General features: G+C 39.4%; 1 protein-coding gene across 6 annotated transcripts in view; it reads right to left on the bottom strand.

The window, feature by feature from the left end:
* KCNK2 (potassium two pore domain channel subfamily K member 2) overlaps nucleotides 1–19,145 on the bottom strand; it is a 160,712-nt gene that overhangs the window by 29,606 nt on the left and 111,961 nt on the right. For all 6 annotated transcript variants that reach the window (XM_036015995.1, XM_036015997.1, XM_036015996.1 and 3 more), the window contains exons 5-6: nucleotides 16,957–17,143; nucleotides 4,714–4,853 (exon numbers count right to left, since the gene is read on the bottom strand). In XM_036015995.1, coding sequence (XP_035871888.1) covers nucleotides 4,714–4,853; nucleotides 16,957–17,143 — 327 coding nt within the window. The remainder of the gene's footprint in view (nucleotides 1–4,713; nucleotides 4,854–16,956; nucleotides 17,144–19,145) is intronic.

The raw sequence follows: 19,145 nt of genomic DNA, 5'->3' as shown, positions 1-19,145 counted from the left end.
AATTGCACTGTTTCTCCGTTTTATGTTGTTGTGTCCGCCTTTCCTTGGGTTCCATTTCTTCCCCCCGGTCATTCAGATCCATTACTGTAACCGTCTTTTCTTCAAGACCTCAACTCCTTTGACCTTCCAACAGACCCCTATCATGAATCAGTCTATCTGACTATGTTATTTGCTAAACAGTCTTTTATAGTCTCTACATTCGCCCTCTTAAATGAAGGGGTCGCTCTGGGATCCATTTTTAGCTCTTTTGCCGACTTACTTCACAAAACTTCATTCGGTGAACTAGTCTGTAGTCACAGCTCCCATTGCCACGTACATCGTGGTCACCCAGGGCCCCCTGGACCAGCTCCCTAGCTCCCATCCTCCCGGCCTTCCAGGCTGGCATACCCAGTCATCCACACTTGAATTAGCCACACATCTATCCATGGAAACATGTCCAAAATGACACTTTCAATCCTTCTCCCACCCACTTAGAACCCCTCATTTTCCTGGGTTTTGTAGTATCACCCAAAGTGAGAATCACAAATGTCATCCCCGCTTTCTCTTGACTGCCCACACCTGCTGGGTTACCAGACCCTACCCCTTCTATCACCCAAACAATCCTGAAATCTCTGCCTTCAGCTCTGTCCCACTGAACAAGATAATAGACCCCTATTCTAGGCAATAATTTCTCCCAACTAAGCCACCTTCCTTGCTGTGGGTAAGATCATTCCTTCCCCCGACTTCAAACCCTTCAATGGCTCCCTAAGGTTCTCAGAATAAAGTCTTATTTCAAATGGCATCTAAAGCCATTCCTACGTAAAGCACTTCTCCCGTAAGACACAATGATAAAGCGCTGCACTGCAGACTTTCCAGGGCCCAGGCTGCGACTGTTCTCTAGTTGCCCATCGCCAGACAAGATCAAGAGCCTCCCAGCCCGGCTTTGTCATGGAAAGGCATGACCTTTGGAGAAGACCAAAGGCTCCCTCCCCAGGTAACCAGCAGAAGACAACTACATCCCTCCATATTCTCAGGTTCTTCATGATGCTGGGGCCAAATAAGAAGTTCTAGAAACAGTCTTTCAAGGCTTCTTGGCACTAGAGCTTCCCAGTCAAAGGGAGTTTCCCTAATGCGATGCGAGGTCAGTCTCCTAGTGAGCATCTGCATTGGCGGGGACACCTCCAGACTAAGGAAACGATACTGGTGAAGGACTGATGCATGGCCATCCGCTCCCTGTGGCCAGCTGCAGCGCCACCACGCGGGCATGCTGTGGTAGTGGCAGAGGTGGTGCTCGCCTCACAGATGGACAGGGACATTCCCAACTCTGTGGTACATCTACAAAACTACAAGAACTAGACGCAAATCCAGGCCTTTCCCACTCGAGGAATGTAAGCAGCAGCAAACTGATCCAGGTTTGCACGTACGCAGGATGCCCTGTTCCCTGCTTGCTTAGGAATTTACCTTCTGAATGCTGTGATCACATCTCATTTTTATTACACCTGCCTCAGATATGTTCTTGTATTATCTAGAATACCTAAATAATCTTTATTTTCTAAGTGAAAACCTTGGTCCTTCAGAAGAGGGGTGTACGGCTTCATAGAAAAAGATAATCATATCAGTTTTTCGTGTGACACATGGACCTACTCTCCATGAGAGCTTTAAAAATAATGAGACAAACGCTTTTACAGAAAGTCGTATGCCTCCATGGAAAAATGGCTGAGGTCATTCTATTTTCCTTGAGGAATGCACATCAACTATAATCATATGTGACATTTCTGAAATCATGCAGGGCTGTGCCAACTAAGCATCTCTTTAAATATTCCAGACGGATTAGCCATACCAACATGTTTTATTTCAACATGTCCATTAAAAGCTATTTCTCTTTAATCCTAAACATAATACTTTCATTAAAATTAATGTTCATCAGAAATAGAATATATTTTAACAGAACAGAAATAGGACCCCATATGATTAGAGTGATATGTTTCTAATTAAGCAATATATCATATCTGTTTTTAAAATGTAATAGAACCATATGAATTTTTATAAGATTATTTGTTTAAAAATATGTAAGATTGGAGTTTATTACTTGTCAAAATCTTTTTATTCAAGGAAAGCATGCGTTTTAGCGCTTTCCACTGGAAAGTTGATGCTATATATTAGTTTGTGTTTTTTATATTCTGTACTAGTCACATTTTTTAATGGGGCAGATTCCAAGTTATCAAAATTATTTAGCATTTTCATCCATCAAAACTGAAAACTAGAAATAACCTTGTTGCTTCTGAACACTGAGGAAGTGTTTACAAGCTGGAGTATCTGGAATGACTTAGACGGTAAATAATACATACTGAACCTTCCCCTGGCCTGGCTCACCCAGGTAAAGACGCCAACTAGAATGGATTTAGTTGGTGTTTATTTCATTGGGCCTTTTCGTCAGCTATTCCAAAATGAGAATGATCTAATCTTTTTTTCCAGTGCTGTAGAAATTCTAGTAGCATTTCATCTGTAAAGACTTTGATCCTGATTATCTATCTATAGGTAAATTATAGGTGATCTTTCCTTTTCTTTCTTCACGTTTTCCGTTGAATTTGTGACCTGATTTTGTCACTTCCCTAAACTGCATCTTCAATTAGAAAGCATACATCTAGCCCTGGCTGGCATAGCTCAGTGGATTGAGCGCAGGCTGGGAACCAAAGTGTCCCAGGTTCGATTCCCAGCCAGGGTACATTCCTGGGTTGCAGGCCATAACCCCCAGCAACCGCACATTGATGTTTCTCTCTCTCTCTCTCTCTCCCTCCCTAAAAATAAAATAAATAAAATCTTTAAAAAAAAAAAAAGAAAGCACACATCTGTTCAGAGTGACAGCTCCACTTCAACTGGCTCGGCTATCTGCAGCAGCTGCAGCTCCAGAAGGTTCACATGAACTTGCTCATGGCCTTCACTCACATGAGCTTCCTACAGATGCGGTCACCAGAAAGAACACGTTACTCCCAAGGCTAGGCAGAAGCCAAAAAAGAAAATAGTTTACTACTTTTCAGCGTTTGAAAGCATGAAAACACAATGATACATCTCATACTTTTGGTTGAGAATCATGAAGATCAGTCCTCAGGAGACACACAAACCTGTTTTTCCTATTAAATAAACCAACCAGTGTAGACGTTTAAGTTTATTTCGGAGAATGGTGCTATGGCCTGAGCTGTATTCTCCACAAATCCGTGTGTCGAAGCCCTAACCCTCAACGTGATTGTGTCTGGAGATCAGGCCTTAAGGCAGGCGGTTAATGTTAAATGAGGTCAGAAGGGTGCGGCTCTGGTCCAACCGCATGGTGTCCTCAGAGGAGGAGGAAAGCCACCAGAGCCCTCTCTGTCCTTGCGTGTGCACACAGGAAAGGCCACACGAGGACACAGAAAGAAGGCAACATCTGCGAGCTGCGGAGAGGCCTCCCAGACCCCATCGCTGCCGGCCCCCCAGCCTCCTCAACTGGGAGAAAACACATTTCTGTTGTTTGCGCTGCACAGTCTGTGGGGTCTTGTGATGGCAGCCCGAGCGCTCCTACAGATGGTCATCGCATTACTCCAGGAAAGTGCGCTGATGCTTTGCATCAGAGAGCCCCATTCCAAAAGCACTGGTTTCTAACATACAGCTTTTAAAACTTTAATTAAATATTCTTTAATATTTAATTAAATATACCAACATAATAAAGATAAAACTTCCCCATTCTATACATTCTTTAGTGGCTTTCTAACTGTGATCCATCCACAGTATTAGTATGTACATATGCATGCATGCATATAATGTATAGTATGTTTATAATATGTGTGCAATATATATATTTCACAAAATAACGCTTTTCTTAACTATAAGACATATATTCTGTTCAGTCGTTTTATTTTTTCTAAAAATGCAAGTGTGTGTTTTTTAGAAACCATTTCAAAGCAAGCCAGTTTATGGCTAGATGTTTGAGAAGTTCTCTTCTTAGCTATATCATCAAAAATGGTTCCTATTTACAATCTCTTTTTTCCCTTAGCATCTTAAGATTCTTAAAAGTACATTGAAAATACATTGTAGTGAAAATAACCATGATTTTTCTCTCTTTCTCTGTCTCAAACTATACAATTTCTAAACTGGATTTAAATTTTCCCAAGTGTCATGAGCCAAAATTCTAATGTTCATTTCTATATATATAGTTGTTCAAAATAGGTAAAAGGATCTCTTTTTGAGCAGCTGAAATTCATATATAAAGAAATTGGCTAGCGCGCACAGCTCTGGGGCACATATGTGTGTGTGCACATTGGGACTAGAACACATTTATATTATTTATATAAACACAACAAAAAAGGAAATAAAGTGACTAAAATAGGAAAAAATTAATATTATATAATATATTCACTTTTCCATGCTACAAATATGTTGACACAAATATTTCCTATTGTACTTTCCTTTATGGAATAAAATTTACTTTGTTCCTTTAAGGAAAAAAGGAAAACAAAAAAGATATAATGAGAAAATTTAATTACACCTCTTTTATTACAAATTACCCTAAGCACCTAGGTAGCATCTGGAACATTGAAGTGTTTAGTATGTATAAGGGAATGAATTATAACTTATAGGATAGCCTTGTACAACAAATTTACGTGAAACATAAATATTTTTTAAATAAATGTAAAAATGTTTTTTAAATTTTTATTACATTAGCGAAATAGAAGTGTTTTGTGCAAGCTTCTGAGTTCTCACCTCTTCCTTCGTCTTTTTCGAGATCACTCGGAGCCAGTCCCCGATCATGCTCAGGACGGCGGCGAAGTAAGCGAGCCCCACGAGGATCCAGAACCACACGACAGGCTTATAGAGGTCTAGATATTCGATGTCCGATCCGCCTGTGAGAAAGAGAACAACGTGGAACAAAATAGCCTCCAATTCGTAAATGGTAACAGTAGAGACGTTTGCTAAAATCCCCAGCTGAGTTTTGGCTGGCAGAACAGCGATCATCCTGTCCATCGGCCACATCACTCTCTTCATGCAGAATTCCTCCTTCTCCCTCATGTACTCCTTGTTTATTTTTCAAGAGCCAGTGAAATAAGTTTTCCTTAATAAGGCATTTCATTAATTCTCCAGGTCATCGTGATTTTTTTCTTGCTCCGTGTTTCTCTTTTCTTTCTTACAATGTGTCTTATCATGACATCTAGTACTTTACTAACGTTCTCTTTCCACCTCTGCTTTAACAAGGAGAAGACAGAGATGACACGTTTTTTGAGTATGCATTTCGTTGAGTAAATTTCACCTTACTGCCAACCAAGTCATAGTAACCAGTTAATACGTGCCAACCAATCAATTCAATGCCACCCTGGACAGAGAGTGGCTCTTATTTCAAAAATCATCAATACAATACATTGATAACAAATGCCAGAGACAATGCCACAGTGGGTCTTGTTTAAACAGTAATTTGCAGGTGATACTGCCATTCACTATTCTCTGACTTTTCAGGGAAATTCCCATGTCTGCCATAAATTTAAACCCCTTGCTCTCAGAAAACACTGGCAAAGGAACTTTTTGCTTTATTCTAATCTTTACTTCTCCATAGGTATAGTAACTGCACCCATGAGAATGTGTACACATTTCAGCACACCCCTGCTTCAGCACATATTGATAGGGTGATTATTAAATCCCAAACACTGAACAGGGACTTTAATTTTACAAGAGATGGAAACAAGGCTTTCTCTTGAGAAATTCATAATGTAGCCCGAGAAAGCCTCACATAGACAATTAACCATAATGGGGTATACCCAGGGACAGTGAAAGAGAATAAAATTGTGCTAGGAGAGGACACAGACGAAAGAATGTTTACAATACCTCCAGAAGGGGGAGGGTGTGAAGACAGGAAAATGAGCCTTAAGTGATGAGGATCAAAAGAGAAAAAGTTTAGATGGACGTGTGTGGTATATTCAAAGGTTTTTAGTAGTAGCTAAAGCTATATATGGATACGTGCCCGGGAGCAGAGGGGTAGGAGAGAAGAACAGAAGAAGGGGGTTGTGTCAGGTGGTAGGGAGCAGCTCCTACAGCGATGGGGAGTAGGTGAAAGGGGATAGACAGGTAAGTCCTATACTCAAGTATGACTATATGCATAGAAAGATCTAGTGGCAGAAAGGAAGGACCAACAGAGAAGCCCATTTGCAACTTTTGTTCTGAACCAATGAAAAAATTACTGTGCCTGAGTTGGGGCTGGAATGGAAAAAAAAGAAGCATTTTAGGGGCAGAATCATCAGGCATTAACGGCCAGTGAGTTGGTGTGGTGAGTGAAAGGAAGGCTCTAGGATGACCAGAGGCCCTCATTGGGGAGATGGTGCCAGCCACTGAACAGGAAACACAGGGGAAGGAAGAGTGACCAGAGAAGACAAAGGTACTTAAAACTGGGACCTGATAGGTTTGGCGTGCTGGAAGCACACACAGGCACAGACACCCAGGGAGATCCTTAAATGCCCAGCTAACATTAGCAGGGCAGGGCAGAGCAGACGATAAAGATTTTAGGATTGATAGCACAGAGACGGATGTTTCCACAGGAGCCAGGGGTGTACTCAACTGTCAAAAAATCAAGCCATACAACCAGGAACACAGCTAGTAAACAGTCACTATGCGTTAAAATCAAATATAAAAGTTTGACTGTACCGTTACTCCATATAAATTGGACTGCGAGTTGCCTGCCATGACATTGTCAAGTCTTAAAGGGTCAGAGTAAAAAGAGACCATTTTTCTATCAGGCAAATAATGCTAACTTCAGCTTTCATTGGGGAGAAGTAGTTTTAAGAATACAGTTTCAAAGCAAATGACATTGCCTTCAAAATATTGTGAAAATTTTCACCTTGTGCCGTGTTTAAATATATATATATATATCTCACTCTGGGGAAAGATTATGGAGGCTAATGCATCTCACGATGGTTGACACTTGGCCCGTGGGGACCGCAGCTCCGCAGACTCACAGAAGGGACTAGAGAAATGTGTGCGGAAACTTGTTATATGATAGGCTCACTAGTGAAACCTATTTTTCAAATATTTCCATTTTAATAAAACCAAATTGACATTTTTTCCAAGCGCTTTCTCTTTCTAAAGCAGAAAATCTTTGTCCAAAGACTTATGACTCATTTAACCTGAAATTCACCAAGATGTTGATTTTAGAAGTTAGCTCACGCTCAAGATGACTTTCTATGTCTTCTCTCTTACAAGGAAGATGTCACAGTTTGAAAAGAGTAAATTAGCTCCATCACTAAAAGGTTTATATTGGGGTAAAATGTCTACCCCACCAGTTTCAGTGGGTTCTAAACCACGGTTGGGGGGGCAACATTTTCCCATTCTTAACTGCCACTCTTAAGATGAAATACCAGCAGTCAAAAGATCTAGGAAAAATCAATATATATGTGAATATGACCAAACAACTCACAAATCCTCTTCACTTTTTAAAAAGATTTTATTTATTTATTTTTAGAGAGGGGAAGGGAGGGAGAAAGAGAGGGAGAGAGATATCAATGTGTGGTTGCCTCTCGAGCGCCCCCCTTGGGGACCTGACCCACAACCCAGGCATGTGCCCTGACCAGGAATTGAACCAGCGACCCTTCAGTTCTCAGGCTGATGTTCAACCCATTGAGCCACACCAGCCAGGGCCCTCTTCACTTTTTGATAGCTAAGATTTAGGAATAACTTCTATCATATTTAATTCACTTGATCCAAGAATCTAACCAAAATTAAATAATCTGTAATGTTAAAATAACTTGCTAAAAGAGCTATTGGTTTTGTTTTTAAATTAGAAAACATTCAAAAATTGTCTTGGCTGTTGTAAGCGTTAATTTAATCTGGCTGCACACAGGAAACCTGTCTGTGGTTCTCTTGCTTATTAAGAACGCAGGGTTGTTTTTCTGCCCTGGCTTCACTCCCCATATGCTGCCCCCTCCCCCAGATCCACTCTGCCAACTCCATCATTTCTGTTCTCCTTCCTGAGACACAGGCTGCAGGACACTACTGCCCACTGCCCACTCGTGGGTTCCTCACCCACTTGGTAGGAATAGTTACTTCATTGCTATTTTCTTTGTTGCCACTAAAAATATGCACACAGATCTTTTCCATTTTAAGAGCTTTCTGGCTGATCATTATAGGAAAGCAATAAAAATAGCAAAAAGGGGTGGAAAGACAAAGGTTTCAGGAATCTTATAAACTTTTCCAAGTAGTTAAAATAAGTCTGTTCCTGACTCTCAAATGATACGCAATAGCCTCTTTTAAATAGTGCCATTTCTCATGTAACTCTCTCCTTTCCTCTTGATGCTTTTAAGATTCTCTCCTTATCTTTAATAAGACAATCAGCTGATTTCTCAAAAGAAACTTTACAGGCAAGAAGGGGATGGAAAGAAGTATTCCAAGTCATGAAAGGCAAGAGCCTACATCCAAGATTACACTATCCAGCAAAACTACCATTTAGAATGGAAGGGCAGGTAAAGTGCTTCCCAGATAAGGTCAAGTTAAAGGACTTCATCGTCATCAAGCCCTAGTTATATGAAATATTAAAGGGACTTATCTAAGAAATAGAAGAAGATCGAAAACTATGAATAGCAAAATGACAACAAACTCATAACTATCAACAATTGAACCTAAAAAACAATACTAGGCAAACAACTAGATCAGGAACAGAATCACAGAAATGGAGATCACATGGAGGACTATCAGTGGGGAGGGGGAGAATGGAGGGAATAAGAAGCTTAATAGGTAGGCACAAAATAGACAGGGGGAGGTTAAAAATAGTATGGGAAGTGGACAAGCCGAAGAACTTATATATACAACCCATGGACATAAACTAAGCAGGGGTGGAATGCTGGATGGTGGGGAGTAAAGGGCAGAGGGAGATAAAAAGTAGAAAAACACTGGGACAACTGTAATAGCATAATCAATAAAATATACTTTAAAATTAATTAATTAATTAATTAATTAATTAATTAATAGTGCCATTTCTCTTTGGACTTCTTCCTGGGTGCGTAAATGAGGAAATCAGCGAGAGCCTAATCTAATCTAGCAGATTAAACTGTAGGTACTAAAACATGTAGCCCAGGAAAGGTTCAGGCTGGCATGGTTGCTTGGGAATGCTTCCTCTCCCTCTGCAGATGGGTTCCCTAAACTTCTCAGGGAAGCTGCATTCCCACTCCTATCATTTCCACTTGGGGCAGGACGACTAGCAAGACCATTGCCCATAGACTTAAGCCATATCTCTCTAGCTGTCTGTCTCAGTAATTAAGCTGATAATTCAATTGCCATCACTCTCACAGTGCATTCAGAACTCAGAAGAGAAACGGAGGTTTGTGCTGGCTCCTTGAAATCTCAATAGTAAGTGTTTCTACTTTTCAGTAGAGAAGTCACAGTTACAGTAGGTAAAATAACATGTCAGGTGTTACAGGCAAGGAGGCAGCAGAGCCAGAACTCGAACCCAGGCCTCCCTGGCTCCATGTCACAGGCTTTTTTCATTGGCCTGGCCGTGCACATCACCTACGATCCCATCATTTATCCACCGGCCTTGTTTGCCCACACTGAACGGTAGACACCTAGCTAGTGCTGGAAACACTAACTCAAACAAGGTGTGCCTCTTCCCTCCCAGGGTCTTACCTAGAAACCAAGTGAATCTGAAGATAAGTATTATTTCATCAAAAGCCTCCTCACCTTGTTGCTGTTATCATTCCAACAGTTTCTAGAAGTTGGCCCTATTTTTCTCCAAAAAACCTGAGTATACAATGTACTTCTTCCCTTAAATTTAATTTTCTTTCCCTGTGATGCTCTTGAATCACAGAATACTTAGAAAGAAAAAAGAAGTAAAAATAGTGATGGAAGAAGACACGACAACCTGGGGTGGTGAAGACACAAGACAATATAAAGGTGATGTGTTATAGGACTGTACACCTGAAACCTATGCAATTTTATTCACCAATGTCACTCCAATAAATTCAATATTTTTTAAAAAAGTAGATCTGTCATGGGAATCTTCTAGCCATTCTGGGCTGTTATCAACTCTATGCACCTCCTCTGAATTTCTGAAGTGATATATGTATTATAAAATGTAGATATAGCTGTAACTGTGCTCTAAAGAAAATGAGGACAATTTTTTGCACTGTCCTGTAACTATTTTAGCTTAGATATCAAATATGGATTTCAATTTTTTGGGTTTGTTTGACTTATTTTTATTAGTCAAAGTAATACTGCCTTAATATGACAGGAGAAAGAAAAATGTTCTGCTTTAGTATATTTTTCCTTTTTTATAGTAAAGCAATTTTAACCGAATGAAGTGTTTACTCCATGTTTCAAGGACTAAGAGGCTCTTTCGGCAATGTTGTAAGTTCTGTTTTCTTTTCCTTTTTTTAAGATTTTATTTATTTATTTTTAGAGAGGTAAGGGAGGGAGGTAGAGAGAGAGAGAGAGAGAAACATCAATGTGCGGTTGCTGGGGGTCATGGCCTGCAACCCAGGCATGTACCCTGACTGGGAATCAAACCTGCGACACTTTGGTTCGCAGCCCTCGCTCAATCCACTGAGCTATACCAGCCAGGGGCTGTAAGTTCTGTTTTCTTTTGCACAAATGGAAATACGATTTCAGTCTTCAACAATAGTTCACTCACTAAGCCAGGCTTCTCACATGCTATTGAGTACGAAAACACAAGGCCCAAAAGGGTAAACCTCTTCAACATTTGAATCTGTGTTTGAGGAATTTCAATTTCAGCTTTCAAGATGTTGTCCATTACCTGTTAGGTACTTGGTCTAAAATTAGGGAAACCACCTTTAGAACATCTCATGATCAGAAAGAAACATCAACACATTGCCTCACTCGCTCCTCCTTGATGAGGACAGAAATGTACAGTATATGAGATGTACACAATTGTTATCCCTAGAAATTACCTTTAAGTATCAATATAGAGCAATTTGGAGTCTTTTTCATCAAGCAGTACAATTTACTGCCAGCCTCCCTAAGCCATAACTATTAATCACTGAATGATTTCCGTCTCTTCTTTTTCAGCCTATGCCTCTACAATGCTTCTCTGTATCCATTCTGAATCCTGGAAGTTACATAACTTCTTGGTTTGTCCACAGTCTCTAGGACTTTTGAGCCTTTTGGGTCAATAACTATTTGATTCATCATGCAGCTAGCCATCAGCTCTCTTGTGAGTTCTCTGAGAGTCACTGGCTGAATCAGCTGTGTACCAGACTCCTTGCAGAATTTTCTGTGCACGCACAGAGGAACTACCAGGACTGGTAGGTTATGTTCCTGGATTTCGAACATTCTGTCCCATAAGAATAGACAGTCATCATCACTAAGTGCTAAGCACAGTATGAAATATGCAATATGTGCTCACCAAATATCTGAATAAATGAATGAATGCATGCATGAATGATGTAATACATCTCCCTAGCAGTCACACAACCCTCTCTTTCCAAGCAAAGCAATTTTTCTGAGCCCTTGTGGTGGCGACGGTAGTACTGACTGATCTCAAGTAGACCTCACTCCTCATTGGGTTCTTCCCTTGGTATCTGTTGAATTCCTGGCAGATTTTCATTCAGTGATCAGCTCCATAAGAGCAGTTTTAATAACTGGCTTCTGACACAGTTGCAAAGGTTTTGGGCAACATCAGAAACTCTTTCCTGCAGGGCCTCTACGAGAACAAACTGTTTTAAACAAACAAAACGGAAAACTCCATGGCTTTTCAACAGATTTATATGTTTTCACGATAAAATCGCCTTCCATTAATCAAGGAGACTCAGAGCACTCTGCTCCATGGGTCGTGTTTCAGTCGTAAGGGAAAGCAATAGTGTGCTCAATAAAAACTGCATTTCCAGTAATGACTCTGAAAACGCAATTCCAAGAAAACTCAATTCTTAATATGAGATATACAGATATATTTTTCAAGTCAAAAAATGTGATACAGATGGGCTCTACAACTTCGAAAATTTGTAAAAATTTAGTAAAGATAAATGCACCAGAAGAAGAATCTGACCTGGGAAGAATCCCAATTACATTTTCGATATAGAAGAACATAAGGAACTAAACATAAAAGCCTGACTTACCCAGTAAGCATTCAATAACTACATGGGAGATGAAGAAAAATTCATTATTCAACTAAATATACTAAGTCTCGTTGATCAAAATTCCAAGAAGATATATTTGGATAACTAAATACATTTATGTTCAGATGGAAAATGGGTTTGCATAATATCAACCACGAAGATTTCTTGGAACATTTAAATTTTGGCTAAAACATTTGTTTTTTATTCGTAAAGGTGGTGATAGGAACTCACTGCTTTGCAAAACTATATGTTTGTACCTGACTTTCACTCATTCATATTATCTCTCATGAACTAACCTGGTTTATGAAAAGTATCTCTAAGCATTTCATGGGGCAGCTTCTAAACAATTGGTGGAAATTCATCTATTCTAACCCTCACAGTATATATTAAAGAGGCTACTAGCTTTGCAAATATTTTAAATTGTGTTGTTAGGTAATTAACTTGCCTTTTCTCCAATTTTGAGGATTCACCAACTATTTTTCTGAATCATGGACTTAGGAGATTAGCTGAAAAAACAAGCCTGAATAAGTAGAATTCAATTTTTCCCACAATTCCATATACCTAGCCCTCAGTCCTTAAGGTAATCATAATTTAGTAACTTCTCACCTTTTAGGAAGGGAAACACCGCAGGCAGTACTCTCGACAACAGGGCTACGTTTAGTCGCATGTAAAATAAAAGCGCTAGAGGGGCCCTGGGGCCCCCACATCCTTTGTGGCCCTAGAACGCTGAACTTTAGAACACTGGGCCAGCGGGACAGAGCCAACACCAACCACTAAGGTAGCCAACCAGCCACTAAAACTCATCCCTTGCATACCTGTAAATATAAAATTAAAATTTGCCCGGAGAGCGCGTTCTATAGAAGAATCACTAAATGTTGGGTTCTTCTGCTTGGTCACCTGCACAGAGAACCCAAATGCTAGGTCGTTGTGTCCTGACTAGTGGTCCCTAAATGCTTTTGACTCATTATCGCCAACAACGAAAAGGTTCTGCTCATGCAAATTTAAATGTATGTATTTATAAATTAGAAATCTATCTCATGCTCATTTTATACCATCTATGTTGTGACAGGTAAGGAATAAGGTTGAAGAACACGTAGGAAAAGGGATTGTCCTGTTTCCTCCCCATGGTAGACAGTCTTGCTGCATGGATTTTCTTGCTCCTTCCCAAGGATGAGCTCCCTGTCTCAGAGTTCTGGTCTAAAATACCACGTTTTCACTTGCTGCTTACGAGATGTTCCTGACAGTCACACCAAGGCTACAACCTGTCTCCTAAACATTTATACATCACTTTCCAAAACGTACTTCTTTTCCTTTAATAACACCGCAGTTTGAAGACTGCGGTTCTTGAATGTGTCTCCCAAGAAGTTCCGTACACCAGTGTGATCGAACCCTAATCCTTGTCGGAGCGGGGTGTGCCGGCTTGAGAAGGATGCCAGCCAGTGAGTGTGCATTACGAGAGGTACACCTTTGCTCTGTTTGGATATTTATAGACCAATGGAAAGATGAGTAGGTTTAAGGCACAGCAATGCCCCTTGTTTTTCCGCAGCAAAAATATCACAGTGAAGTGGAAACACTATCTGCAGGGGCATCTAACAGCAAGAGAGAAGGTTCTAAAACAGTCAACAATCCGTATTTCCCAGGTGCGGTGCTTGCCTTAACTCAATGGCTAATTTTACGTTATAGTCACAAAGCACCCAGAAGCAAAGACTATTTTTAGGATGAACCATATAAGGCAATTCTTTCCCAAGATCTTTAAAAAAGTACTCCTAATTTTTGTTTTTCTGAAGACTTTTGCAAAGGGCACACATTTCCTACCCAGCCTTCCCCAGACGCCTGTTGCCTCACACATATCCTCCTGCCAAACCACGCCCTGAGAACAGGGCTCCGCTGGAGAGACTACAATACCAGGAGCAGGGTCCACAGTCTCACAAAGACCAAAATAGCTACAAAATACATGAGTGAAGGAGCTAGAGATAAGTCAACCAAACTAATGTCGATCTGCCTCTTCTCTCATTCACATTTCTCAGCCATGTGTCACTCCCGTCATAGCAAATGACTTTGCTAATTATTAGCCAAGTGTACTTCTGCCATTTTTCATTATTTCCTCTGTGAAATTAAAATAACGAATTCAAAGAGGTCTACAAAAACTAAAACCCTAGTAATAAAAAAGGCGTGTGTTACACTAAACTCAATGCCACGTGAATGTCACTTTGTTACCGCCCCCCCTCGATACCCTGCCCCGACTCTAAATTGTGGGTCACTGAGACACACGAGATGTTTTCATTGAATGTCTCTCTGCGGGCAGTGCAGACTGGTTACTAATGAAACCCACATGATCTAGCCAGTTTCAGAGTGTTGAGCTCCTAAGGTAAGTTTTAAAAAAATTGTTTTTTATCTTCTACAAAACCATAAAGTAAAAATATTTGTCCCTTTTCTTCTAAGCCAGTTTATACTGTGGTCACAAATGTGCGACATTATTTTAGGACTCTACCCACACTAGTTATTTTTATAATTTTGGGGTTTTTTTGAGTCTCAGACCATGTGGGCCTCTGGACTGATACCATCTGCCAATTGTTGAAAATAACAAATACATTGTATTATATCATTGGAATTTGCTGAAGAGTAGAAGGTTCTTGCCCCCCCAAAAAGAGGGGGAGATATATATGTGAGGTGATGGATGTGTTAATTAACTAGATGTTATAAAATACCAAAATGTACACTTCAAATATCTTACAATTTTATTTATCAATCATATCTTAATAAATCTGAAAATAAATAAAACTTTGCACTGCTATAAAAATAAGCATTAAAAATTTGAAAAATATTACAAGCAATACAACGATGTTGGCCTAAAAAATAAAAGATGTATCACCTAGTTTTTAAAAAAAATTTTCATTTATTTATTTTAGAGAGGGAAAGGAGGGAGATAGAGAGAGAGAGAGAAACATCAATGTGCGGCTGCTGGGGGTCATGGCCTTCAACCCAGGCATGTACCCTGACTGGGAATTGAACCTGCGACACTTTGGTTCGCAGTCCGCGCTCAACCCACTGAGCTACGGAAGCCAGGGCTATATATGCTAGTTTTTATGAGACATTGTTAATTATATTTATAAAATGGTACAAGAGGCTAAGATTAACATACTGCAAGTATAAGTTTTCTTATCAGCACTGTGTCTCATTTTCTCCTGTATTAAATACACTTTCCACTTCTACTTAAGCCAATTTTACAGCTTTGATGAGAAGTAGAAAAATGGGTGTTTTAGGACAGAAGCTCTTACTCGGACATGCAAACGTCTGAGACTCTCCTCTCCACATTGTGCTAATTAGAAAGCTAAAAGATCTCCAGCGGAGCGTGTGCCTCCCCCCACCCCCCACCCCCGGCCCCAGGCCCTCCAGCCAGCACCCAGAGGTACGCACAGCATTTCTGACCAAAGCAAAGTTCCACTCAGGAAAACACGCTTACCTTCAAGGACATTATACATTCCCCAGAAAGGAAGGCCTTGCCAAATTACACTTATTAACCAATCAGTAAAAACATGTGCACTGTCAGCTTTCTCTTGAGATTTCATTGAACTACAAAATATATTTTCTTTCTGAAAATATTTAAGTAAGAAGTTTGGGTCAAGAAGGAACTGTAAATAATCAGAAAGTATAAAACTCTCCTAAAACTAAATTTGGTTAGTGAGTTTATTCTGGAAAATTTAATGGCACATTCCTACTATAATATTTGGCATGTTTTTCTAATACTCCAAACTAAAAGAATGGCTTAGCTTTTCAGGAGGTGGTCAAAATAACCCATGTTAGTACATGATTACATTACTTTTAATATGATTATAATCTATTTAAAACTGAAGTCGGAACAATAATAATTAAATAATATAACAGGGGAAAAAGAGGGTTGAAATAATAGAAATGTTAAGTCCTGAGAACTATAACAATAAAGCAAATAGCAGTTGAAATAACATACAGATGAGATACAATTTTTAAAATGAATAAAGAATGTGGACACTTGAGCTAAAGCCAAAAATAGTGTCCTGAGAATTAAAAATTTAAAAAGATAAATATCTTAGAGAAAAGAAGTTTTTAGTAGCTAAGAACATCTTCTAAAGTGTACATGTGTTTTTTGAAACTAAGACATAAAAAGGTCTAAGAAAAAAGAGCAAAGAGAAGTTAAACTGAAATTCTTGTAGTGCTAAAAAAATAAGGGACCGATGTTAGGTTTCTGAAAATAGGCTGGGAATATAAAATTCTGAACAACCAGCAACCAAATTTCTTTCATAAAATGAACAATAAATGTTCAACTGCACCCATCTGCTTACCTCCACTGTCATAGAATGACTTTTTTGGGCTCTGTCACTATTACAGACTGAATGGTGTCTTCCAAAAACATACATTGAAGTGGTAGCCTCCGTGACTTTGGAATGTGACTTAATTTGAAAATAAGTCCTTATAGATGTGTTAGCTATGATGAACTCATCCCGGGCGAGAGTGGGCTTTTAATTCTGTAGACTGGTATTCCTTTTTTTGAAAAAATATGATTGCTATCCTTCTAAGAAGAGGGAAATGTGGACACAGGGAGAAAGCCACGTGATGACGAAAGCAGCGATGGGAGTGATGCGGCTGGAAGCCAAGGATCACTGAGGACCAATGGCCTCCAACCAGGAGCTGGACAGAGGCCAGGAAGGATTCTGCCTGAGTCTCAGGGGGGTCAAGCTGCTGCTGGCACCTTGATTTTGAACTTCCATGAGAGAATGGATGTCTTTTGTTTAAAGCCCCCCAGTTTGTGGTACTTGGTTATGGCAACCTTAGGAAACTAACACAGTCCCTCTGTTGTACTGCAAACCCAAGTGAAGTCTAAGGGCCAAGGGTTAGGACAGCAGTGCTGGTGCCAGGAGAAACTCACCTGCGACGTAGTCGCCGAATCCAATGGTTGTTAAAGTGATAACCACAAAATAAATGGCGTCCAGGGCACTCCAGCCTTCTATGTGCTTGAATATGATCGCGGGCAGAGCAACGAAGAGCACGCAGCCAAACAGTATAAAGATGATTGTTGAGATGATGCGAATCTTGGTCTGACTAACGTTCCACTTCTAGGGAAGAGAGAGAGAGAAAGAAAGAGGAATTGACTGAGATTAATGGATTATCGGTGCATGCACAAAGCTAGCCTATACACACACTGTTATCAGCAAATTAGCAAGTGAAAAGGTTGTTTTCATTTTCATGTTTTTTTTTGTCTTTATACGTAAAGACAAAATTGGGTATAACATAAATAGCTCAAAACACTCAATGCTAATAACGATGCCACTCTTCTCTTACACAGCTTTACAATGGGGGAAAATACTCTCAAAAGTAAAATTACATTGGCTCTGAGAATACAATTCTAGATTTATGTCATTTTTTTGTTTCCCTGAATAACTCCTAAAATATTTCTATTCCATAGGCATGCAATTGATTGCTGCATAAACACAATCTAGAAATACATAAAGAATGGAAAAGAACTGAACCATGAATTAAATATTGACTACTGATAATTGATAAAATTACTCCCCCACTCCTATTACATTTTCCAATCATTATTCAATTGACTCAAGTGTAACAGTAATGGACTTAAAGTCAGAGTTGATTGCCATGTGACCCAGATGCACTGTGTCTCTGCTCTATGATCTTCAACCACAAAGCTGAACATGGCAACGGTGATACGTTAGCGAGGGTCAGTCTCCAACCGCCCTCAGCTGCAGCTGTCATCAGATTGCCCACCTTCTTTCACCTCTTTCTCTTATCAGGAACCTCCACCATGTGACATTAGATCAAGTTCATAATGAATGCAGTTTACCCCCAGATCTCCTTTTGAGATTAATCACCACACATTTTTCCTCTCTAAGTCTGTCCCATCTACTGCAAAAAGCACAGGTCACGGCCCCGCACCGTAGAAGAATGACTGGACTTTGGAGGCCGAAAATTTTCTAGAAATAAAGATCTATGAAACCACAGAATGGACAGTGAAAATCAAGTTTTCCTAGCCCACCATCCATATCACATATCTGAGAGTAAAAGAAATCTCATTTGTAAAGTTCTCAGAAGTGTTTAGTACTAAATGCTGAATCACGTCTGCTGGACTCTATTCACTAGCAGGGCACGGGATTTGTTTTATACAGTGATGTAGGGGCAGCACGAAGAACATTACCCAGCATCCCGTAGGCACCCAAAACTCTGCTGAACAAATGAACAATTCAGTACTACCAAGTACTACTATGCCACTAACCCCACTTCTCAATTATATAAATACAAAGTATTTTTAATATCAATATAAGAAAAGTATAATACCATAAAAGGATTAAACTTCTGTTCTGGAACAACTATACCTCCTTCATTCTAAATACTTGAGAGTGAACTCTGAACTTAAATATGAAAATATGCTAAAAACTGAACTCATGCTAAAAACTGGAACTATAGTGTAAACTGAAAACCAATCCTCAATAGTCTTATTTCATCCATAGAGTAAAATACTTTGTCGAAAGATTGTGAAATTATAAAACATTATTGAATAATAAATAAAATGTATTTGTAATAGTGGTAACAGTAGTAATAAACCATTTGTAACCCCATTCCTAACACAATCATTTCCTTAATTCTCTTCAAGAATAGAAGTTTATAGTCATGATGATACTATTACCATCTTTTACTCCAAATTCTAATGGAAGCATTTTCATTTTATTTATTTTTTTCTGTTGAATCTATGGCCATGAACATCCTCATCTAGATTACTGTAGGTTCTACTGAATTACATCCCTTGGATAAATTTCTATCAATGACATTACTGAATTAAGTTGTATAATCACCTTCATTGTGTTTGCTGTATATTACTCTCTTCTTCATGGACGGGCTATTTAAGTTTACAGTAACCAAGGGCACCAAAGTAACTTTTAAATAATGAGATGCTGTCAGTCTTTACTAGCTATGTTAAGCTTTAACCTATATTTGCTTATGAGTACCTCTGACTTTTACAGTAATACCTCATCATCTGTATCATTATTCACATTAAATAAATGATAAAATGGAGAATAGAAGTAGGAGACAATATAGCTGAAAAAT

This window comes from Phyllostomus discolor, chromosome 14 (assembly GCF_004126475.2).
Source record: "Phyllostomus discolor isolate MPI-MPIP mPhyDis1 chromosome 14, mPhyDis1.pri.v3, whole genome shotgun sequence".
In the NCBI taxonomy this organism is placed as follows: Eukaryota; Metazoa; Chordata; class Mammalia; order Chiroptera; family Phyllostomidae; genus Phyllostomus; species Phyllostomus discolor.
The sequence above is the reverse complement of the archived record's forward strand: the minus strand, read 5'-3'. Positions and strand labels throughout refer to the sequence as shown.